Source organism: Sinocyclocheilus grahami, unplaced genomic scaffold, assembly GCF_001515645.1.
Source record: "Sinocyclocheilus grahami isolate Dianchi unplaced genomic scaffold, SAMN03320097.WGS_v1.1 scaffold437.1, whole genome shotgun sequence".
Classification (NCBI taxonomy): Eukaryota; Metazoa; Chordata; class Actinopteri; order Cypriniformes; family Cyprinidae; genus Sinocyclocheilus; species Sinocyclocheilus grahami.
Window position 1 is genome coordinate 29,092 of NW_015505616.1, and position 19,032 is coordinate 48,123.

At 36.8% G+C, this 19,032-nt stretch overlaps 1 protein-coding gene and 1 long non-coding RNA gene across 2 annotated transcripts; one reads left to right on the forward strand and one right to left on the reverse strand.

The window, feature by feature from the left end:
* Positions 1-535: 535 nt before the first annotated feature.
* LOC107551901 (ubiquitin carboxyl-terminal hydrolase 40) lies at positions 536-16,723 on the reverse strand. Its single transcript, XM_016233669.1, has 31 exons — positions 16,406-16,723; positions 15,241-15,308; positions 15,029-15,142; positions 14,462-14,626; positions 13,798-13,944; positions 12,990-13,133; positions 12,544-12,672; positions 12,331-12,459; positions 11,948-12,055; positions 11,116-11,431; positions 10,820-10,901; positions 10,566-10,737; positions 10,323-10,407; positions 9,670-9,740; positions 8,892-9,253; positions 7,235-7,388; positions 6,551-6,611; positions 6,200-6,253; positions 6,025-6,113; positions 5,832-5,918; positions 5,712-5,748; positions 5,551-5,615; positions 5,379-5,453; positions 5,179-5,287; positions 4,977-5,056; positions 3,541-3,659; positions 3,319-3,384; positions 3,011-3,221; positions 2,828-2,923; positions 1,871-1,965; positions 536-1,273 (listed from the first exon to the last, which is right to left on the reverse strand). Exons 1-31 carry the CDS (start codon positions 16,596-16,598, stop codon positions 1,159-1,161), a joined length of 3,798 nt encoding a protein of 1,265 aa, XP_016089155.1. The 5' UTR covers positions 16,599-16,723; the 3' UTR covers positions 536-1,158.
* LOC107551902 (uncharacterized) lies at positions 16,549-16,938 on the forward strand. Its single transcript, XR_001604819.1, has 2 exons — positions 16,549-16,629; positions 16,720-16,938. It is a non-coding gene; the product is annotated as an uncharacterized lncRNA (long non-coding RNA).
* Positions 16,939-19,032: the final 2,094 nt, after the last annotated feature.

Consider the following 19,032-nt stretch of genomic DNA (forward strand, 5'->3'; position numbering starts at 1 on the left):
TCTCTTTGAACTACTTCAGCATACACAGATGATTTCCTGCAGTGGGCGAGGGAAAGGAGGCAGAGGTGGTTGGTCAGACAGGTTTGAAGACTAAAACATACATTTTTCAACCTCAAATTGAACAGATACTGAAACAGAATAAATGACATGTGGTCACCACCATCAAGAAATTTAAGACTCACTAAATCAACCATCATGTTCGGAGAAATCAATTAATTTTGGCTGTAAAGGTGGCAGAAAACTACTAACATAAAAGAAAATAGTTAAATTTCAATCATGTTTGACTGATGTGAAAAGATTTTAAAAAATCATAAATGAAAATTATTTTTAAAAAAAATCATAATTTCAAAAATTATAAAAAAAAAAAAACATTCACTCACTTTCGTGTGTAACAAAAAAAAATTGCATTTTTACACACCAGAAATGTCCATATGACCAGTGAGCAATAATCCAAGTTTTAAAAAAAATGAACATTTACTCATAATTGAGTGTTTTCATCTAGACCTAAAAATGTCACTAAAAAAACATTGTGCAGTTAATGACAAGTAATAATGACTTTTGTACTGGACAAAGAGGAATATTATGAGTGAATAGCAGCCTAAAATTACAGTCTGGGATCATATGAGTTTATAAATAACAACATTTTATTTTTTTGTGAATTAAAGCATTATAAATGATAAAGAACTGCATAAAATTAAGGATATCTGAGTAAAACATCTACCATACAGTATTGTGATGATTTTGTTGAAAAACAAAAATTGAAGATAACAGTTGTAACATTTCATACCACTACCACCAAACCCCTCCCTGAGGCAGGGAAATCCACTGGCATAAGCTGAAACTGATCTCTTAGTCTTGTAGGGTACAATTATTTGCTCCAGTAATGAATTGCATATAAGGGGCAAAGATAGTGTTCAAGCTTCAAGAAATCTCAGTGATTAAAGATGATATTTCCACATAAAATTAAGTTTTGTATCAGCATCCAAAGAATCGTATTTTTCACAGGGTGGGTTCCCAGGTCAGCACTTTCATAGTGTCTTCAGTTTGGCTTCCTTGCTGTGACTCAGTGGGGCAGACTCTGCCATGGCACCTTAGTGAAGGTTGTGAAGACCAACAGGCAGCTCTGAGAAGCTCTGAGATGGCTGTTCACAGGGTGGGTTACCTGAACACTCCCACGCTGATCGATAAGGCCACCTCTGGTTTCCGGTTTTTAGTTGGGCCCGACTTCTTGGACCCAATGTCTTGTGAACATTCTCCAGTGGCAGGACGCACCCTAGTGGACAACATTAAAAAAAGAAAAAAAGAAAAAAGTTTTTGAAAGAAATATCATATGCTTACCAAGGCTGCATCTATTTGATAAAAAAAAAGCATACATAGTATGTAAAAAACACACAGTAATATTATGAAATATTATTACCATTTAAAATAACTTTTTCTATTTTAATATATTTTATTCCTGCTATGGCAAAGCTGAATTTTCAGCAGCAATTACTTCAGTGTCACATGATCCTTCAGAAACAATACTAATATGTATGTATTATTCAATATCTACTACTTTTATCAATGTTGTAAACAGTTTTGCTACCTTTTGTTGAAAGCTTGATAAAAAAAAAATTTCAGGCAGTTCAAAAAGTTGATGAACAGCATTTATTTGAAATATCGGTGAAACATTATAAATGTTTTTCTTTAAAAACGAATTGAATGCATCTTAGCTGAATAAATATATTAATTAAAAATATATATTTATTACTGACCACAAAGACCAAACATTATAGCAGTACATCTTTAATCAAATGAAATCAGCAAAGGCTGACAAACCTATATCTTGTAATCTTGGAGAGCGACAATAAAAGCCAAAGAGAAGATGCACCTTGTGTTGTGATCGGCTGCCTCCACCGTAAGTCTCTGCTGACCAATCTCATCTTCCAGAGTAGTGAATTCTTTATTATTGTCTATTAGCAGATTCTACATACATGCAAATACAAACAAAACAAAAAAGTGACAGAGTGAGGCCTTACTGAAAACCCCCCAGAAACTTTACATCATATTTTCTTAAAATGCACTGAAAATTTTTTAAAAACTGTTATGTCTGACAAGCCTATCAGTCATTTTTGTCAGCCAATGCGATAATCTCAAAATAGGCAACTACAGTGTGCATATGTAATTGCGACTATAATATATAATAAAAAAAACTTTATTTATATGTCATATATGTACAGTGGGTACGGAAAGTATTCAGACTATAAAATATGTGATATTTCAGTTTTTCTTTTTTAATAAATCTGCAAAAATGTCAACAATTCTGTGTTTTTCTGTTAATATGGGGTGTTGTGTGTACATTAATGAGGAAAAAAAATTTACTTAAATGATTTTAGCAAATGACTGCAATATAACAAAGACTGAAAAATTTAAGGGGGTCTGAATACTTTCCGTACCCACTGTATATATGATTGTACCAAGAGCTCCTAAAAACACAACAAATTCCTTGTGCTTGCACACTCTTGTGCAATACAGCTCAATCTGATTCTGATATATGTTGTATTTAGTGTAAATTTATGTATAAAAAGATATTTGCTGATTGAGATGGAGCTTAGTGGTTAGAACACACACAGGCAATGTACAACTCAAGATATTGCACTGCTAAATAGCTTTAAAGTAATTATTTTCTGTTAGTAACTTAAAATAACTACATACATTTGGGTACATACATTTGGGGAGGGATTATCTATTTGACTGAGTAATGGCAGATGGGGATTTTAGGGATAGTTTCTACAGCAGCTTCCCCAACAGTACTTAAAATAAATAGATTTTTTTGGATTAAATTCACCTTGACACCTATACTATCGCCATCTTTCAGGTAGAAGGGAGCTGCCTGGAGACTCTCAGCTTTCCTCTTCTTCTTCCTTTTTGAGACCTGTTGAGTCTGGGATTATTAGGAAGTGATTATTCAAGTATACTCAACTCTTGCCTAACAATATACTGTATTCCCATTTTCTCTCTCTCTTCTCACCCAGTTGGAAATGGGCATCCAGGTGTGTTTGTCAGGCAGGTGTTTAGCCAAGAGCAGGCTGTCAGGAGTGAGACCGTACTGGGAGGCCAGAGCAGCGTAGAGGCCCCTGGAGGTGCTGTCCCGCCCTGTGTCCCACAAAAACTCCTCAAAAGGATAATACGCCTTCTCTCCTGGCACCCCCATCTGAACCCTCAGCAATAAATCCTTCAGGCTGTACAGATAAAGAGAAAAGAACGATCAGTGTTTTTCTTTCTTCCATGGATTTGATTAATTGCCTCATTGTCTGAATTGCTGTCAGGAAGTCTCACCCCAGGTCCTCCTCTTTCATCAGCCTCTCAACACACACATCCGCCCCGTTCCCCAGCTTCAGCTTCCTACGGGAAAAGAAGGACATTAAGCCCATATACAATGAAAAGTTTCACATGCTTTTTCCACCATCACCGTTCAGTGTTTCCATTACAGCACCATTCAGGGGACAAGGGGTAAGAGACACCTCACACAAAAAAGAAGGACAATCCAAAGCTGTCAACCTGAGTGTCTGCTGGTTTCCTCGGAGTATCCTGGCCAGTTTCTTGCACTCTAGCAGCCATACACGAAGGAACGCAGGACTGGGCACACACACATCCTGAAGTGCCGGCAGAGTCATCATCTACCAGAACACAAGTATGAATTTTCTCAAGGGATTGTGGGATTTGCAGCAGTTATACCGATCCTATACAGCAGTGCTGCATATTAATTGCACTGTTACACTGTAGCCAAAAGTATACACTACTGTTCAGAAGTGTGTGTGTGTGTGTGTGCGTTTTTGTGACAAATGAGGACATCAATTTGTATAATGACAAAGGTATGACATAGGTATTACAAGGAGAAGGGGACTTTTCAGGACATTACCCCATGTCCCCACTTTTCACAAAAACAAACCTGTGTGTGTGTGTGTGCGTTTTTGTGACAAATGAGGACATCAATTTGTATAATGACAAAGGTATGACATAGGTATTACAAGGAGAAGGGGACTTTTCAGGACATTACCCCATGTCCCCACTTTTCACAAAAACAAACCTGTGTGTGTGTGTGTGTGTTTTTTGAAGGAAGTCTCTTATGCTCTCCAACGTCATTTGTTTTAGCAAAATAACTGTTTTCAATTCATTCCTGTGATGCAAAGCTGAATTTTCAGTGTCTTCAGTGAAACATGATCCTTCAGAAATCATTCTAATATGATGATTTGCTGCTCAAGAAACATTTTATTATTATCATAAATGTTGAAAACAGTAGTGCTGTGTAAGATTTAGATGAACTGGCAATACATTTATTTTCATGATAAAAGTTCAAAAGAACAGCATTTTTAAAATAGAAATCCTTGCTTAATAAAAGCATTCTTTTTTTTTTTTTGGATGGATGGATGGAATCATACTGACCCCCAAACTTTTGAACTAGCTAAGAGAAGTGCGATGAGAATACTCATAAAAGGTGACGTGTGCAGATTTTTTAATGTTAAAATCTTTTCTCTTGTCCCAGTTTAATATGCAGATTGCAGAACTATAAATATGTCATTTGTAGGCTGCTTGTTTCCTCTAAACACTACAAGTACAGGGAAATGAACTAAACTGAAAGCATAAGAATGAAAAGAATTGAAGTCAGTAAATAATAAATAAAATAAAGACTGAGATGAAATACAGTAAAACTTTGCAAACTGACCATTTCAAGTCTTCGTTTGCTATTGTGTATTCTCTAGTGTTATGGTTTAAACATACACAATGGTGATCATTAAAACGGCACTATTACACAAAATCAGGTCTTGTGAAATTTTGTATGTATTCAGTTTGGAAAGGCTGCTAGGATTATGTGGGGAAACTGTTGGAAAACATTTCTACAATTCTGTATGGTGCTGCTAGTAAAAATGACACACTTCACTTTTAAATTATCATTATCAGTTGCCATCATTAATGCTGTGAGTACTGATGCCAACCTGAGTCTTGAGATCATCCAGTGAAGCCTCCTCTGATATCTCCACATGACCGATGAATCTCATCTCTGATCCAGACCACTCTGAAACACCGGGGCAACACACATAAACAAGCACAAATCAGAGATATTCCACAAGCAGCCACGATCTGACAGAAACAACATGAATCTCACTTGGTTTCTAGAAAATTTGCTAGAAGTCAAACCTGTGGCGAGCCCCTCAATGCTCTGACACTCTGCTGTGTGGTTCAGCTCTGGAACGCCGGAGCTGTCAATCACATCTATGTACATCTTCACAGACAGCTTGAGGTAACCCTGAAATTGAGATAAGACGAAAGAAAGCTGTTTGTAAAGTTTTACTTCCTTTTTATCTTACATAAGAAATCATTCCAAACTGAAAATGCACCTTTGGAGGCAGTCGCCCCTCCACCAGCACCAGTGTGTCCCCATGAATGACCTTTACCTCTTTCAGAGATGCATTCTGGGAAACAAGAGTAAACAGGAGTCAAATATTTGAAGTCATTGCAAATTGAGAAAGAGATTAGTGGATTAGTATTAATTTTAGAGATTAATCCTACCTCATCCATTAGTGGCTCTCCAATCTCCTCACACCAGTCCACTCTCCTTAAGTGCCATGACTCACCTAGATAGAGAAACATGCGTTTCATTAATAAATCAGAGAAAACCAGACAAGTTAAATGTGCCATTGATTAAATAACAAGCATTTGAATTATTTTACCTTCAAGTTTCGCCATCTGCAACATTTCCTTAAGGCACTGCAATAACAAGAACCGGCATTTTTAAATATCAGCATTTTTTCAGAACACAGCTAAAATTTCAAATAAAATCCAGAGTTGACCTCTTTGATGGTTAGAGACTCCTCTACAATAATCTCCAGCTCCTGACCAACTGAGGGCGCTAGACCAACACTGAAGTACAAGAACAACTGTATGGAGAAAAGATATTTTCTCATTACAGAAGTGAAATTAAATGAAGAAATGCGATGTGCATTCTGCATTACATTCACACATGCCCAAATTGTATGAATGCACCTGTGTTGCTGTTGGCACTGGTCCGGGACAGAGGTAGAGTGAAGTCATTAACCTGATCCCTGATTCCCGAACACTCAAATGCTCATGCACTAAAACACACAGAAACCCGTTTAGCATGTAATCCTTTAGAGGGATCACATTAGCAGTGATGCCGATGACTGTTTTGAGAAGGTACCTGGAGGTAAAAGTTTTCCAGTTCGATCCAGTTGCCTCAGACAACATTCAACATCTAAACTCAGAATAAAATTTAAAAAAGACACCGATATGAACACAAAGGGAGACAATAGCTCTTCCCTGACACACATACAGTAATTTCTGCTCCTCAATTTTAAAATATCAAGAAATTGAAAAGCTTTTTTTTTATTTTATTTTTTTTATATAGAGTAAAACATAAACAGAAAACTTATAATAAGTTTAAACAGAATGACGTATCAATAAGAAAAGGCTATGAGAAGTATTATTAAGCATTTTCTTTGTTATTGAGCATTATTCGGTATGACTAGGTATTATTATATAGTATTATTACCACTGAGCTCATCCTGTAGGTGAAGGTCCTCAAGAGCTTTTTCCTTCACCTCCATCAGTAGCTGCAAGAGACCGACAGCAAATCAGGACACCTGTACAACAATCTGAACGTGTACAACACAGTACTATTGTGATCTAAAACAAAGTATTAAAATGTATTTTGATTAACTGAATCTATGGAATGATATTCCAGACAATTATCAAAAGGAATTGCTCATTGTATTTGCAATTGCGTTTTCAATTTGTTGACACATACAGTGCGTTGAGACATAATCCAAACGCAACTGCAAATCGCGCATTTGTGTTTCAATTTTCTTTTCCGTGTATGTAATATATCTGCCAAATTGTGAATGGAAATGCAAAGTCCATTTGCAATTGCACTTCAAATGTCTTACTAGTTACGATTCTGTCATTTATTCTGTCATTTTACGAGACATTTATTGGATATTTGTCTCCATTTTCCTCATAGGAATGAATAAAAGTAGTCCACCAGTAGTGGGCGTGGCATACTTTATGACTATATCAATAAACTTAAAACTAGACATGAAATAAAATAAGTTTAAGTACTAATATTGTACAAAAATATTTTTTTTCAAAACATTATTAAATATTCTAATAGTACATAAATGATGCCTAAATAACACAGTGTGTGTCTGTGTGTGTACATGCATGTTTTCAATCTTACCATGTTCCCTGAAGCTGAGACTTTACTCCTTTTCTTCCCCTGCTCCTCCTTTTCTTCCTCCTTTATTCCACTCTGTGGGCAAAACTCCACCTGCAGCCAGCGGCAGTCTGAGGGCGTTGTCACGGTAACTATATCACCGCTGAGGCTGAAGATACTGTGGAAAATCATGGTCCCTATTATATCAATGTTTACACTATATATTTTACTCTAATGTCAGTGTTGTGAAATGTTACTTTTAAAAGCATCACATTATTGCATTAATATCTCATCACAATATCAAGACATTGTCATAACTTTTATTCATGTAATTACTAGGGGTGCAACGGTTCAACTTACTCACGGTTCGGTTTGTATCACGTTTTTAGAGTCACGGTTTCGGTACGGTTCGGTATGTGCTATGCTTAGGGAAAAAACTATATTGTCAAATAAAAATAATGAAGATAACAAATAATTAACTACAAGCAACAGCACAAATACATACAATAGAGCAAAGATACAAATAAAATAAAAAGTGCTTTTCAGGTTTTTTAGGTAGGTCTAACATTAGTTTTTTTATGTACAGAAATTGAATGAAGTAATCAAATGTAAAATAACTTTGCATTTTGACTGTATACATTAAAGATTAATCCTTATTAAAGTTACAAAAGTTATTCAATCAAGAGCAGTGAGAGATTTCCTTGTTGTTGCTGTTTGATTAACATTAAGAAAGTGCTGTCACTTTAAGATAATGCACTGATACTGTATGTTCAGCCGACTATGTCTGCTAGGATACTCACCAAGATGGGCATTTTTACATCATTTTTGAGTGAATTTGTCCATTCAAGCACAATACTTCAAAGAGAGCTTAATATTGCGCGCGTTCTGAGACTCAGGTTCACGCTCTTCAGATGAGTGCACACATAGATCTTCTCACTGTGCGTGCCTGAGTTTGCGTCTTCTGGCTCTTTAATATTTAAACTGGCCAGGCTTAAACGAGTTTAGTTTAAACACAGATAGCAAGGTGTGCTGTTCAGGTCTCACCTGCGTTATCAACACGTGATGACGGCATAAATGACAGTTATTCCAACATACAGCACTCGCATTGAACAAAGAGTGACTGGTTTGTCCACGTATTGTTTTTTTCTCTCTCTCTTGTTGTAAGGTATTGGGAAGCCAGAATTTGTATCCATCAACAGAAACATGCATTAGCTGAACTCTAACAAACCATATTACAGATGCATTGTCAGATTTAAGTTGAACCGCGGTCCTAGTGCACGCCGAACCGTGTGTGGAGAACGGTACGGTTCGATTTTTTACCGAGAACCGTTGCACCCCTAGTAATTACATAAGACAAGTTAAGCAATTTTTAAACATTTATAGGCTGTATAAATCTCGTTATTAATAATAATAAAACAGCAATAATCATTAGAAAAATGTCTGAATAACTTTATATTTCTTTGCTCGTTATTTTATTACTGACTGTTCACTTCTCTTTTTTTGAAGAAATGTTTAACTGAAAAAATGTGTCCATATCGTTCATTGCTCATTTTCAAAACACATTTTCATTCATTTTTGGGTGAACTAACCCTTTAACTTATATTCTTAAAAAGAGTGAGTTTAATACAAACTTTTGCTGTGTTAAAAATGGTATCGAGAGTTGTGGAATTGCATTCTTTACCTGCTGTCTAGTTCCTCTAGCTGCAGGAGCAGCAGAGCGTCCCCGTCCTTCAGAGACAACTCTCTCAGTGTTCTCTGCATGTCCTGAGGTGGGAAAACCCTCCAACCACTCGCCCCGCCCCCACTGGCCCCTGGACGGCTCTGCTCCTGGCACAAAAAGGCCTCTTGGGGCCCTAGAGCCTCGAGCACTGTACCCAGAGTGGCCCCACCAGCAAAGCCCTTCATAGAATGCACCATACCGGATCCATCAGCGTCTCCAACCCCTGACCCATCCCCACATCCCAGCTCCTCTGCAGAGGGACGCAACACAGTCAGCAAAACAGGCTCCCATTCAACGCCAGTTTTCACCGCCACACCACTGACCTAAAAGAAAAAGAGAGAAAAAGAAAAACATCAATTTGGCTCTAACGGTTTTAAATTGCAATCCACAATACATCTCTTTTCCACCAACAAGGTGCCAATGTCAAAGGCGGTGCCTGATCTGGCTCATTACATGAGTTTACATGAAGAAATGGCGGTTCCGGACCAGAAAAATTGACTCTACCGTTATGCTCTGCAAAAAGGTGCTAAATTAAATGACTTTGGCTGTTCTCAAAACTAGGAGTAAGATTTATAAACCATGATCAGGAGGCACCATGTTTGTTTGGGGGCATATTATGTAGTCAGTAACATCAGTATCCAACTCTCAAGTCAGTGGAAACATGGACCAGTTCTGAGAGAGGTTCACATTATCAATTTCATAATAAATCCATATGACCACTGATGAAGTAAATGCCCACCTCTCTTCCATTCCACACAAAGAGATCAGAGCCATTAGACACACCTGCGCTATACAGGGATATCTGGTCATCTGAAACAACACAAGTCATACTGTAAATAATCACCCAGAATCACTAATCATGTACACTACTGCTGAAAAGTTTGGCGTTGGTAAGATTTTATAATGTTTTTTTTTTTTTTAAGTCTATTAAGTTCACCAAGGCATTTTAATCTAAAACACAGTAAAAACATTTATGAAATGTTTAAAATAAGTGCTTTCTATTGGAATATATTTTTAAACGTAATTTATTCTTGTAATTGCAAAGTCTTCAGTGTCACATGATCCTTCAGAAATCATTTTAATTTGATGATTCGTATTATTATCAATGCCAAAAATAGTTGGGCTGCTTCATATTTTTATGATGCATTTTTTCAGGATTTTTTTGTTGAATAGAAAGTTCAAAAGAACAGCATTTATTTGAAGTAGATGATATGATATGATATATGACATGATACTGTCTCTTTTGATCAATTTAATGTATCCCTGCTGAATAAATGTATTGATTTCTTTAAAATAATAATAAAAAAAACTTACTGACCCCAAACTTTTGAGTCAAGAGTATCTGAGAGGGCTTTACAAAACGTTGCGAAAGTATAAATGATATGCGTTCACCTGTCAGTGTATCATACAAATGTAACCCAGCTGGCACATTCTTAGCCAATGTCAATGCCATGTCTCCTTCCCAAAGATCTTGCATCTATGAAACCAAGGTCAAAGGTCAGAGAAAACTCAACATATTCTGTCAGATCTAATCTAATGGGACATTCATCTACATTCGGTCGTACTGTTACTGAAAAATTGCAGTGTGTGAGCACAGCTAAGCAATAAGGACTAGAAACAGATTAGTGATGTCACCTGGTAGATGGCCAATCGCAGGTCTCCCACAGTCTTTCTGCGGTCAAAGGTGACAGTGATGATGGAGTCTTCGTTTGGAGATACGGGGTGCAGGGCTCCGTTTTGCCAGTGGTAATGAGGAGCCAAATGCAGCCGCACTTCAATGCTGTTGCTGCTGGCATCAAACTCAGCTCTACAAGAGACAGATTACTTTAAAATTGCATAAAATACCCAATGCTGATGGTGTGAGCATTTATGAGTGTATATGAAGCTACCTTCTCTGCTGAAGTCTTGCATTCTCCTCTTGCACCAGCTCCACTAGGTGAGGAGGCACTTTGTACGCAGAGTTTCCTATGGCTGTTTAAAAAGATAGACAAAAATAGCCTTTTGTATAATCATATTGCAGTATTTATGACTGAAAAAAATGGATTTGCATCACATATGCACACACAGGGGCCTAAATGCAAGTCAAATTGACTTTTGTTTCTTGTGTGGTTAAAACAAAAAAAAGGCCATCGACAGGTGTGACAAAGAGTTAATGCTGGACCCTGTGCACATACACACAGCATACCCTCTGGAGGTCTTTTCATAGCTGTCTTCCTGTAAAAGAGCATGTAGGCACTCTCTTTTCCCTGAAACTGCTTCTTTATGTCCTTCACCGTAATGGCCGTCACAGTAGAGTCATTCAGGTCAAACCAATGGCATCCGTCAGTGGCTTCAGTGTCTCCTGCTGTTTCAGGCTCTATGTTCTCTGTGCTGTTATTGGCTGAAGCCGAACTGACTGGTTCTGTTGGACTAGGTTCTGTTGTTGCAGGAACAGCAGCTTTCAGAGCAACATGGGTTCCATCGGAGACCAGCATGAACACTTCAGGGTGGTTCTGAAGAAACTGAAGGATGACAAAATGGTCATACAACACTTTCCTGCAGTTACACTATTCTAGCATTTGAATTCTAAAAGTAAAATTATATATTGCAGCACTGTTAATATTATTGGCCTGTATGCTAAATTGCATATATATTCTACTAATTTTAATATTCTAATAAGTCACTGTGGATAAACATACAATACCATTCAAAAAAATTTTTTTATGTTTTTGAAAGAAGTCTCTTATATTCACCAAGGCTGCATTTATTTGATCAAAAATACAGTAATATTGTGAAATATTATAAATGATATCTTTTTTCTGGACTTGATAAATAGACAGTTCAAAAGAACAACCTTTGTTTGAAATATACATATTACTGTTACTTTTGATTAATTTAATGCATTCTTGCTGAATAAGTTTTTTAAAAAAAGTTTTAATTTAAATTAAAAATAAAAAAAAAACTCCTTGGCCCCAGACTTTATAACATTAGTGTATTACTATAGTGTGAAGAATAATATACAACTTCAAAACCCCAACCTTGCTGATGGTGCCATACTGTTTTTTATATTTTTTGCTCCATGGCGTGCCGGTTTTATTCATCAGCTTTTGGCCCAGCTGGTCTACAAGCACACATTTTGACTCCTCCTAACAAAAAAACAAGTGAAAATCAGCATGTGAAATTTTATGCCCAGTTATGCCCAATATTTATTACAGTTGTCCTGCATTTCAAAACATAGAATATGTCCATAATTTCTCTTCACTGATCTGTGAACTAAATAAAATGACATTTTCTTGATTCAAATGAGGGTTCATCGTTCTATACGCTAAATAACTGCAACAAATCAAAAAGTGCTAATAATATCTCAAACATCTACTTACAGTCCTGCATAACTGTAGAGTTTAATGGTGTAACGGCGTACCTGAGCCAGAATGCCAGTAAGTACAGAGAGAGGATCCTCTGCATCAACAGAATTTTCACACTCTTTCTTTCTTTCTCCGACTTTGTCCTCTCGTTTCTGGGTTTTCAGCTTCACTTTTACCTCTTCCTCCTAAGAAAAAAAAAAAAAACACAAATAGAAATTACTTGTCATCGAACCATACATAGACACTGCAATAAAAAACAAATGACTAACCGGTGCCTCCCAGTAGCCGAGCTGATCGATGTCTTTGATGTAGACATGATAATGACCTCCATAACAACCTCCTTTATGTATGATGATGGAGAAGAGCTCGTACGAATACTCTGAGTCTGGCCAATCGTTCTGTCAGAAGCACAACACATGTTAATCCTCTGCTTTGAAATTGAGTTGCTGTGGTCATTTTAGCTCTCCCTCTAGACCTGTGCTTCTAGTTTACTAGCGATTAAAAAGTTAGTCTCTGCTTGATGAATCTGGGATAACAATCTAAAGGTTCTCAACAGCTGCTAACAGGATGGTAACTCTGATCCTGCAGTGCATTCTACAAAACATTACCAGATATCATACTCTGTTCAGTGTAGAATCTTCACTAATAACACAGATTGATCTTACTTGGCTGGAGAGTTTGGAAAATGTATTTGCGTGTGATTCGGCTCTGGTACCTGCTCACAAAATGGTCTGAGGTTAAATGTAAGAGGAAAAGCGTAGCTCCCGGTCTCTTTGTAGCGCTCACACTTGGCAAAGTCAAAGTTGAACCTCAACAAGGAAATGGTCAGGAATGGTGGAAGTTTTCTCAGTTTTGCAGACTGCAACAAAAGACAAAATTAAGAAGTTTTATAACCAACTACAGTCGCCTCATCTGAATTAGAATCTAGAATAACGGCTTAGTGCCAGTCACATGTTAATAGGGATCATGTAACATGAGGAATCAAATTTCCTTGACCCATAACTATATCTATAGAATCCTGAAAAAAAATGCAACATGGTTTTCACAAAAATATTAAGCACAACTTTAATAAGATATGTTTCTCGAGCACCAAATCAGCAAATTGGAATTATTTCTGAAGGATCATGTGACACTGAAGACTGGAATAATGATGCTGAAAATTCAGCTTTACCATCACATGGAAAAATTACATTTTACATTATATTAAAATAGAAAACAGTTATTTTAAATTGTAACAATAATTCAAAACATTATTGTTTTTACTGTATCTCTAATGAGTTAAATGCAGCCTTGGTGAGCATAAAAGAGGCAACTCAAAAACATGAAAAAAATCTTACAGACCTTATACTTTTGAACAGTAGTATACCTCAGGGTAAATAATGAAAAATAAAAATGACATGACCCCTTTAAATAAATATCTAATTGGAGATCTCCATGAAAATCTCCATTGTGTAAGGCCTCGAAGGACAAATTAACAGTATTAACTCAGATAAAAAGAGTTTGAGTTCTGAGAAGTGACTGACCTTAGCGGCCCTAACCAGCTGGTCACATCTGCTGCAGCGGTACAGATTGTTACCCTCAAACATCTCCTCCTCCACAAACATGTTCCACAGCGCCTCCTCTAGGCCACTTACACCACGCACTGATACGGTCAAGTCCAGAAAGTCCTCCTGAGAGAACAGAAAGATAGTGAGATGCATATATACACAACTGTTGAAAAGTTTGGGGGCAGTAAGTGTCTTTTATGCTCATCGAGGCATTTATTTTAAAAACAATAAAGTAAAAACAGTAATAATGTGAAATATTTTCTATTTTAATATATTTTAAAATGTAATTTTTTTCTGTGATAGCAAGGAAGTTAAAACATCAGTGTCATATGATCCTTCAGAAATCATTCTAATATGCTGATATGGTGTTATAAAAACATTTCAATATTGAAAAAAGCTGTTTTGGTTGAAAACAGCATTTATTTCAAATTTAAATCAATTGTAACATGTCTTTACTGTGACTTTTGGTCAAATGAATGTGTCTTTGCTAAATCAAATTATTAATTTCTTTCACATGGTGTATCATAAATAATAAATATGCACTGTTTTTGTGCTGGTTATATTTAAAGTTGTCACAAATTGGACCGCTGGAAGCAAAAATAAGTAGAGAAACACAGGAGGGAGCATTCTCCTTTCTGACCTGTCTCTCACTAATATTGCCGCACTCTTTGCAGGTGATCTGGTTGACAAGCGTCCCATGGTACAGCCGGTGTATGAGACTGCTGCCTGAAGTGCCTACTAATGAGCTCTCCAGAGCACTGAACAGGATCCGGTTCAGCTCCTGTACATCCTGCTGACCCATTTCCTAAAGACAAAATCAAAACAGAAGATGAAAGATTTTAACAAGCTGCTTGATCATTTCAGTTTAACTTTTACCAAACTCTTTATGTGGAAACTGTTTGTTTTCCAAGCCACTGTTTGATCTACAAATACACATTTTGACTCCTCAAACCAGAGTAAAGCTCTGGAGGAGGAAGGAAGAAGGGGGAATTTCTTAAAGGTGTAGTAGCAAAATTAACGGCTCCTAATTTTGCTTTGAGCAAGATCATTCAGTTGCATCACAGATGCTATTACCCAAAGTGACCCATGCGACCCTGGGGAACCATTTAACCCCAGATTACAAAGGGTCTGTCTTTGCAATCAGTCAGTGTTAGATGAAACATACCTGCTAAATGGACAGTAAGTAAAGATCACAAAGACTTTGTACCTCATTGTTCGTCCAGCCAAAACTGTCCGTCAGATCTGATGTGGAGGCTGTTTTTTCATCCACCAACAACAGATGAGAAAACAGTCTCTGAAGCTCCAGAGGAATCACACGGACCTGAGATCACACAGAACAAGAAACATCTATTCATCTGGTCCTCTGAAACACTTATAGAGCCTTCTGTTCATCCCTCTCTTACACACATTCATACACACCTTTGCCTCTGGTTTGTCCTTGTCAGCCAGACATCCTAATTCATCCGGTCCGAGATGGAACAGCTCCCCTGCAAGAGATGATTTTATGCAATAACACCATAAAAAATAAATTCACCCCAAAATGAAAAATCTGTCATTCTCATGTTGTCCCAACACTGTATGGCTTTGGTTTTTACAAAGAATGCAAAAACCTGATGTTTTTTAAGTGTATATCTTGGTCACTCCATCCATATAAAGTGAATCAGGAATTGGGCTGTCAAGCTTCAAATTTACAGAAAAGTAATTATAAAAGAATAAAAAGTGGCTCATATGACCCTACGCTATATTCAAGTCTTTTGAATTCTGAATTTATCAGGATCTTCGTTGGACAAACAAGCCAAAATCGCTAATAGAAATCTTAAAGGGGTCATATGATGCTTTTTTAAAGATCATTATTTTGTGTATTTGGTGTAACAGAATATGTTGACATGCTTTAATGTTCAAAAAACACATTATTTTTCAACATTTGGGCGGCATTATGCTAATATTTCCACATAGTGAGGTAGATATGTGGGGGCGTGTTAGAACGAGCCGTTTTAGGGGGGCATGGCAGAGTCTTAACTTTTATAAAGAATATCTCTTTGGTTTTGAGACTTTAGTCTTTGCAACTTCAGGGATCTTATCTATGCACAATCAGCTTGTAACACTCCAAAGAGAAAGGAAAACTTGAAATCGCATCATATGACCCCTTTAAGAGTTGAACTCGAATCCGATTCGCTGGATCAACCGATTGAATGAATTCACGCATTGAGTCGCTACGTCTCTCATGAACGTTAACCCTAGAAATTCAGACTTTATTTTGGCGTTTTGGAGCTTGATAGAACCAGTCCTCGTTAACTTACATTATATGTAGTGATGAACCAACTGCAATTGAACCAGTTGCTTCGAAATTGATTCACACACCCACTGGTCGAAACTTGTCTAGCTTCGAATTGATTCGAATCAAAAGATTCATAAAAGTTCGAAGCTTCATCAAGCAGAGTTTTCGAAAGCGCTCATAACGAATGATTAGAGAGGCCAGAATACTCTTCAGAAGTAAGTAAATGATGACAGAATGTTAATTTTTGACAAACTAATTATTGAAATAGTGATGAAATATCAGAATGTCCTTTTCAGCCTATCTTACCCCTAAACTCTGGGGTGAAGAGTAGAGTCTGGATCAGGGAGTTGAGGTAACAGGTGCCACCCTGATTCTTGATCCCGCAGAGTTTGAGTTTCCCTCTGGGTGGTGGAGGCTCACACTCTCTCCCCTTCACACCTGTGCCAGGTGTAGAGGAGGAAAAGCCATCCCCGTCCTCCTCAAACAGATCTCCAAACATGACCGCTGCTGCCTTGTAAAGCTTAGTCTTGGTAAACCTCCCGTTCTTCAGTGAACCGAGATTCGTTTACTGTGAAAGGAAAGCGTTTCACCTCTTGCTATCTCATCTTTGTCTTCCCCAGCTCCCGATTAACAATCAATGGGCTCACCCTGGAATACGACGACTTAACAGGACTAAACATCGCCTTTATAAACCAAAAGAACTAAACTTATCGCCCCGTTTAAGTGTCGTGACGTTCCTCTGGATGAATCACAGGTGTCGCCTGTAAATCTCAGTCTTTAAAACGCAAAGTGGAAATCTGAGAGGCGACTGCACTGCTTCCATATTTCACCATTGAGATATAAAAGAACAATCATTTTTCGTTGACAGCCGCAGTATTTCTTTCGTTTTATTAGACCGCTAACGTATTCAATAAATAGCCTTTTTAAACTCGTTTCATTCGAATTCGTGCAGTCTGTTAGTAGTAATAATGGAAGAATTGAAATATGAGTAGAAAACCATTAGTGTTCTGAGGACGCAGCCATGTTTGCTTGATGACACGTAGAGCCGCTATGCATTGTGGTACTTGTAGTTCTCCATGATAACGGCCCTCCTTCTTGCAAGTGATCTTATTTAGCTAAGAAGAACTACATATTTCCGATCATCTGGCTGTTCCTTGGCTTAATGGGTTCTGTAGTTTAAAAATGACATTTATATAATAAATCCGTTTTACACAAATCATTTTAATATATGTAAATTATATTGAAACATGAACATTGATAAAACAGCTATAGCTGTCAATTTATTAGATCAATTTAGGTGCAAAGAACAAGAGGTAAAATACAAATATTTTACATATAAATAATATTATTTATTACATTATTTCACATTATTGATATAGTATTTATTAAACATTGTATGCCACTTTCCACAAATGAGTGTACCCTATTTTTAGAGAGTGTATGTTGTAAATAAAAGTTATTAAAAGTTACACAGAGCCTAAATGTTCAGTGCCCTCATTTCACTTTCTGTATTCACAGATGTCCAGTGTGCACAGATGTTAACTTCTTGAAACAGAATAGTCTTTGCTCAACCACAATGTAATTGAAACTGAGCTGTTTTGAGGACACATTTGAGAGAGTCGCCACTGAAAGTCTCTCTTGCATCTTGACAGTCCTTTTTATGCAGATGAGTAGTTTACAGGAAGTATGAAACTCTATATTCCACCACCGTCAGCTTGATTGACTTCTCTGACATTAAAGAGTTTCTCATCAAAGTGTTAGTCGAGGCGGAAGTCAAGAGTGGAAGAGAACGATTCAGTTCTATCAACTTCTGTGGCATGTGGTAAAAATAAGCAAAAACTGAACTATTGTTTGTGCCCTCAGTGGATCCTGAGCTTGAAGACTTTGGAGAGAGGTGTTTTGGCACTGGAGTACATCAGGTATGAACCCTCTGCTGAGGTAAAGAACTCCCAGTCACTGCATCCAATAGTAGGCAACCAATGGACAGGAACAAAGCCCTCATATCCCTGCCATCTATCAGGGACAAAAACAATCAAACTGAAGAAGAAATCTATCTTCATTTGCTGCAATATTCATTATAGTTTTTAGCACTGTTATACTGTAATCTTATTCTACATGGAAGCCCATTTCTTCCTCAGAATAAAATAAAAATAAATAAAAAGGTCATTTTTTTAATAATTCATAATTATGATTTTTTTTTCTTGCGATTCTGACTATATTTCTTTTTGGACTTTTTTCCCCCTCCGAATTATAAAAAAAAAGCCAGAATTGTGAGATATAAACTCGCAGTTGTGAGAAAAATGTCAGAATTGTGAGATCATTTAATTTTTTTTTTTTTTAGAATTGTTATTTATACCGTGATGGAAACACAAATAATAATAATAAAACAATTGTGAATTGTAAACTCAGAATTGTGGAAAAAGTCAGTCAGAATTCTGTTTGCATATCTTGTAATAACTCAATTGTAAGATATTAATTTTGAGAAAAATTACCTTTTCTCAATTTTTTTAAATCCAAGGTAAAAATGGGCTTCCATATTATCCTGATAATATTTGAGAAAATAGCAATTGAACACCATTTACAGATAAGTCTTATCCTATAGGCTTAGTTGTTGTATATCAGAAAATCAGATTTTTTTTTAAGTGATACCATGACTTTTATATAGGTTTACTTATCTCTTACATTAAAGTGTGGAAGGAAGGATGAGATAGAAAAAAGTAATATCTTCCCAAATGTACTGTATAATATTTGAAATATACAGTACACTATACAGTACAGTATGGTTTTTGCCCAGTTTTTTCCCACGATTTACAATCAGGAAGGGTTCACTCTAGTTCCCGAAGTCATAGCCTGTCTGCCAATTTTGTGCAGTTAAGAGATTTTCACAGAAAATTAGATTTTAAAAGTTGTACATGTGGTATCAACACAAACAC

Bases quoted from the DNA above. Each gene is read 5' to 3' on its own strand.
- LOC107551901 (XM_016233669.1), bottom strand. From the start codon at position 16,598: ATGTTTGGAGATCTGTTTGAGGAGGACGGGGATGGCTTTTCCTCCTCT. The intron at 5,919-6,024 runs GTGCATTCATAC...TTCTCCATACAG, and splicing joins CAGTGCCAACAGCAACACAG to TTGTTCTTGTACTTCAGTGT. The intron at 3,385-3,540 runs GTTGACAGCTTT...CTTTTCCCGTAG, and splicing joins GGAAACCAGCAGACACTCAG to GAAGCTGAAGCTGGGGAACG.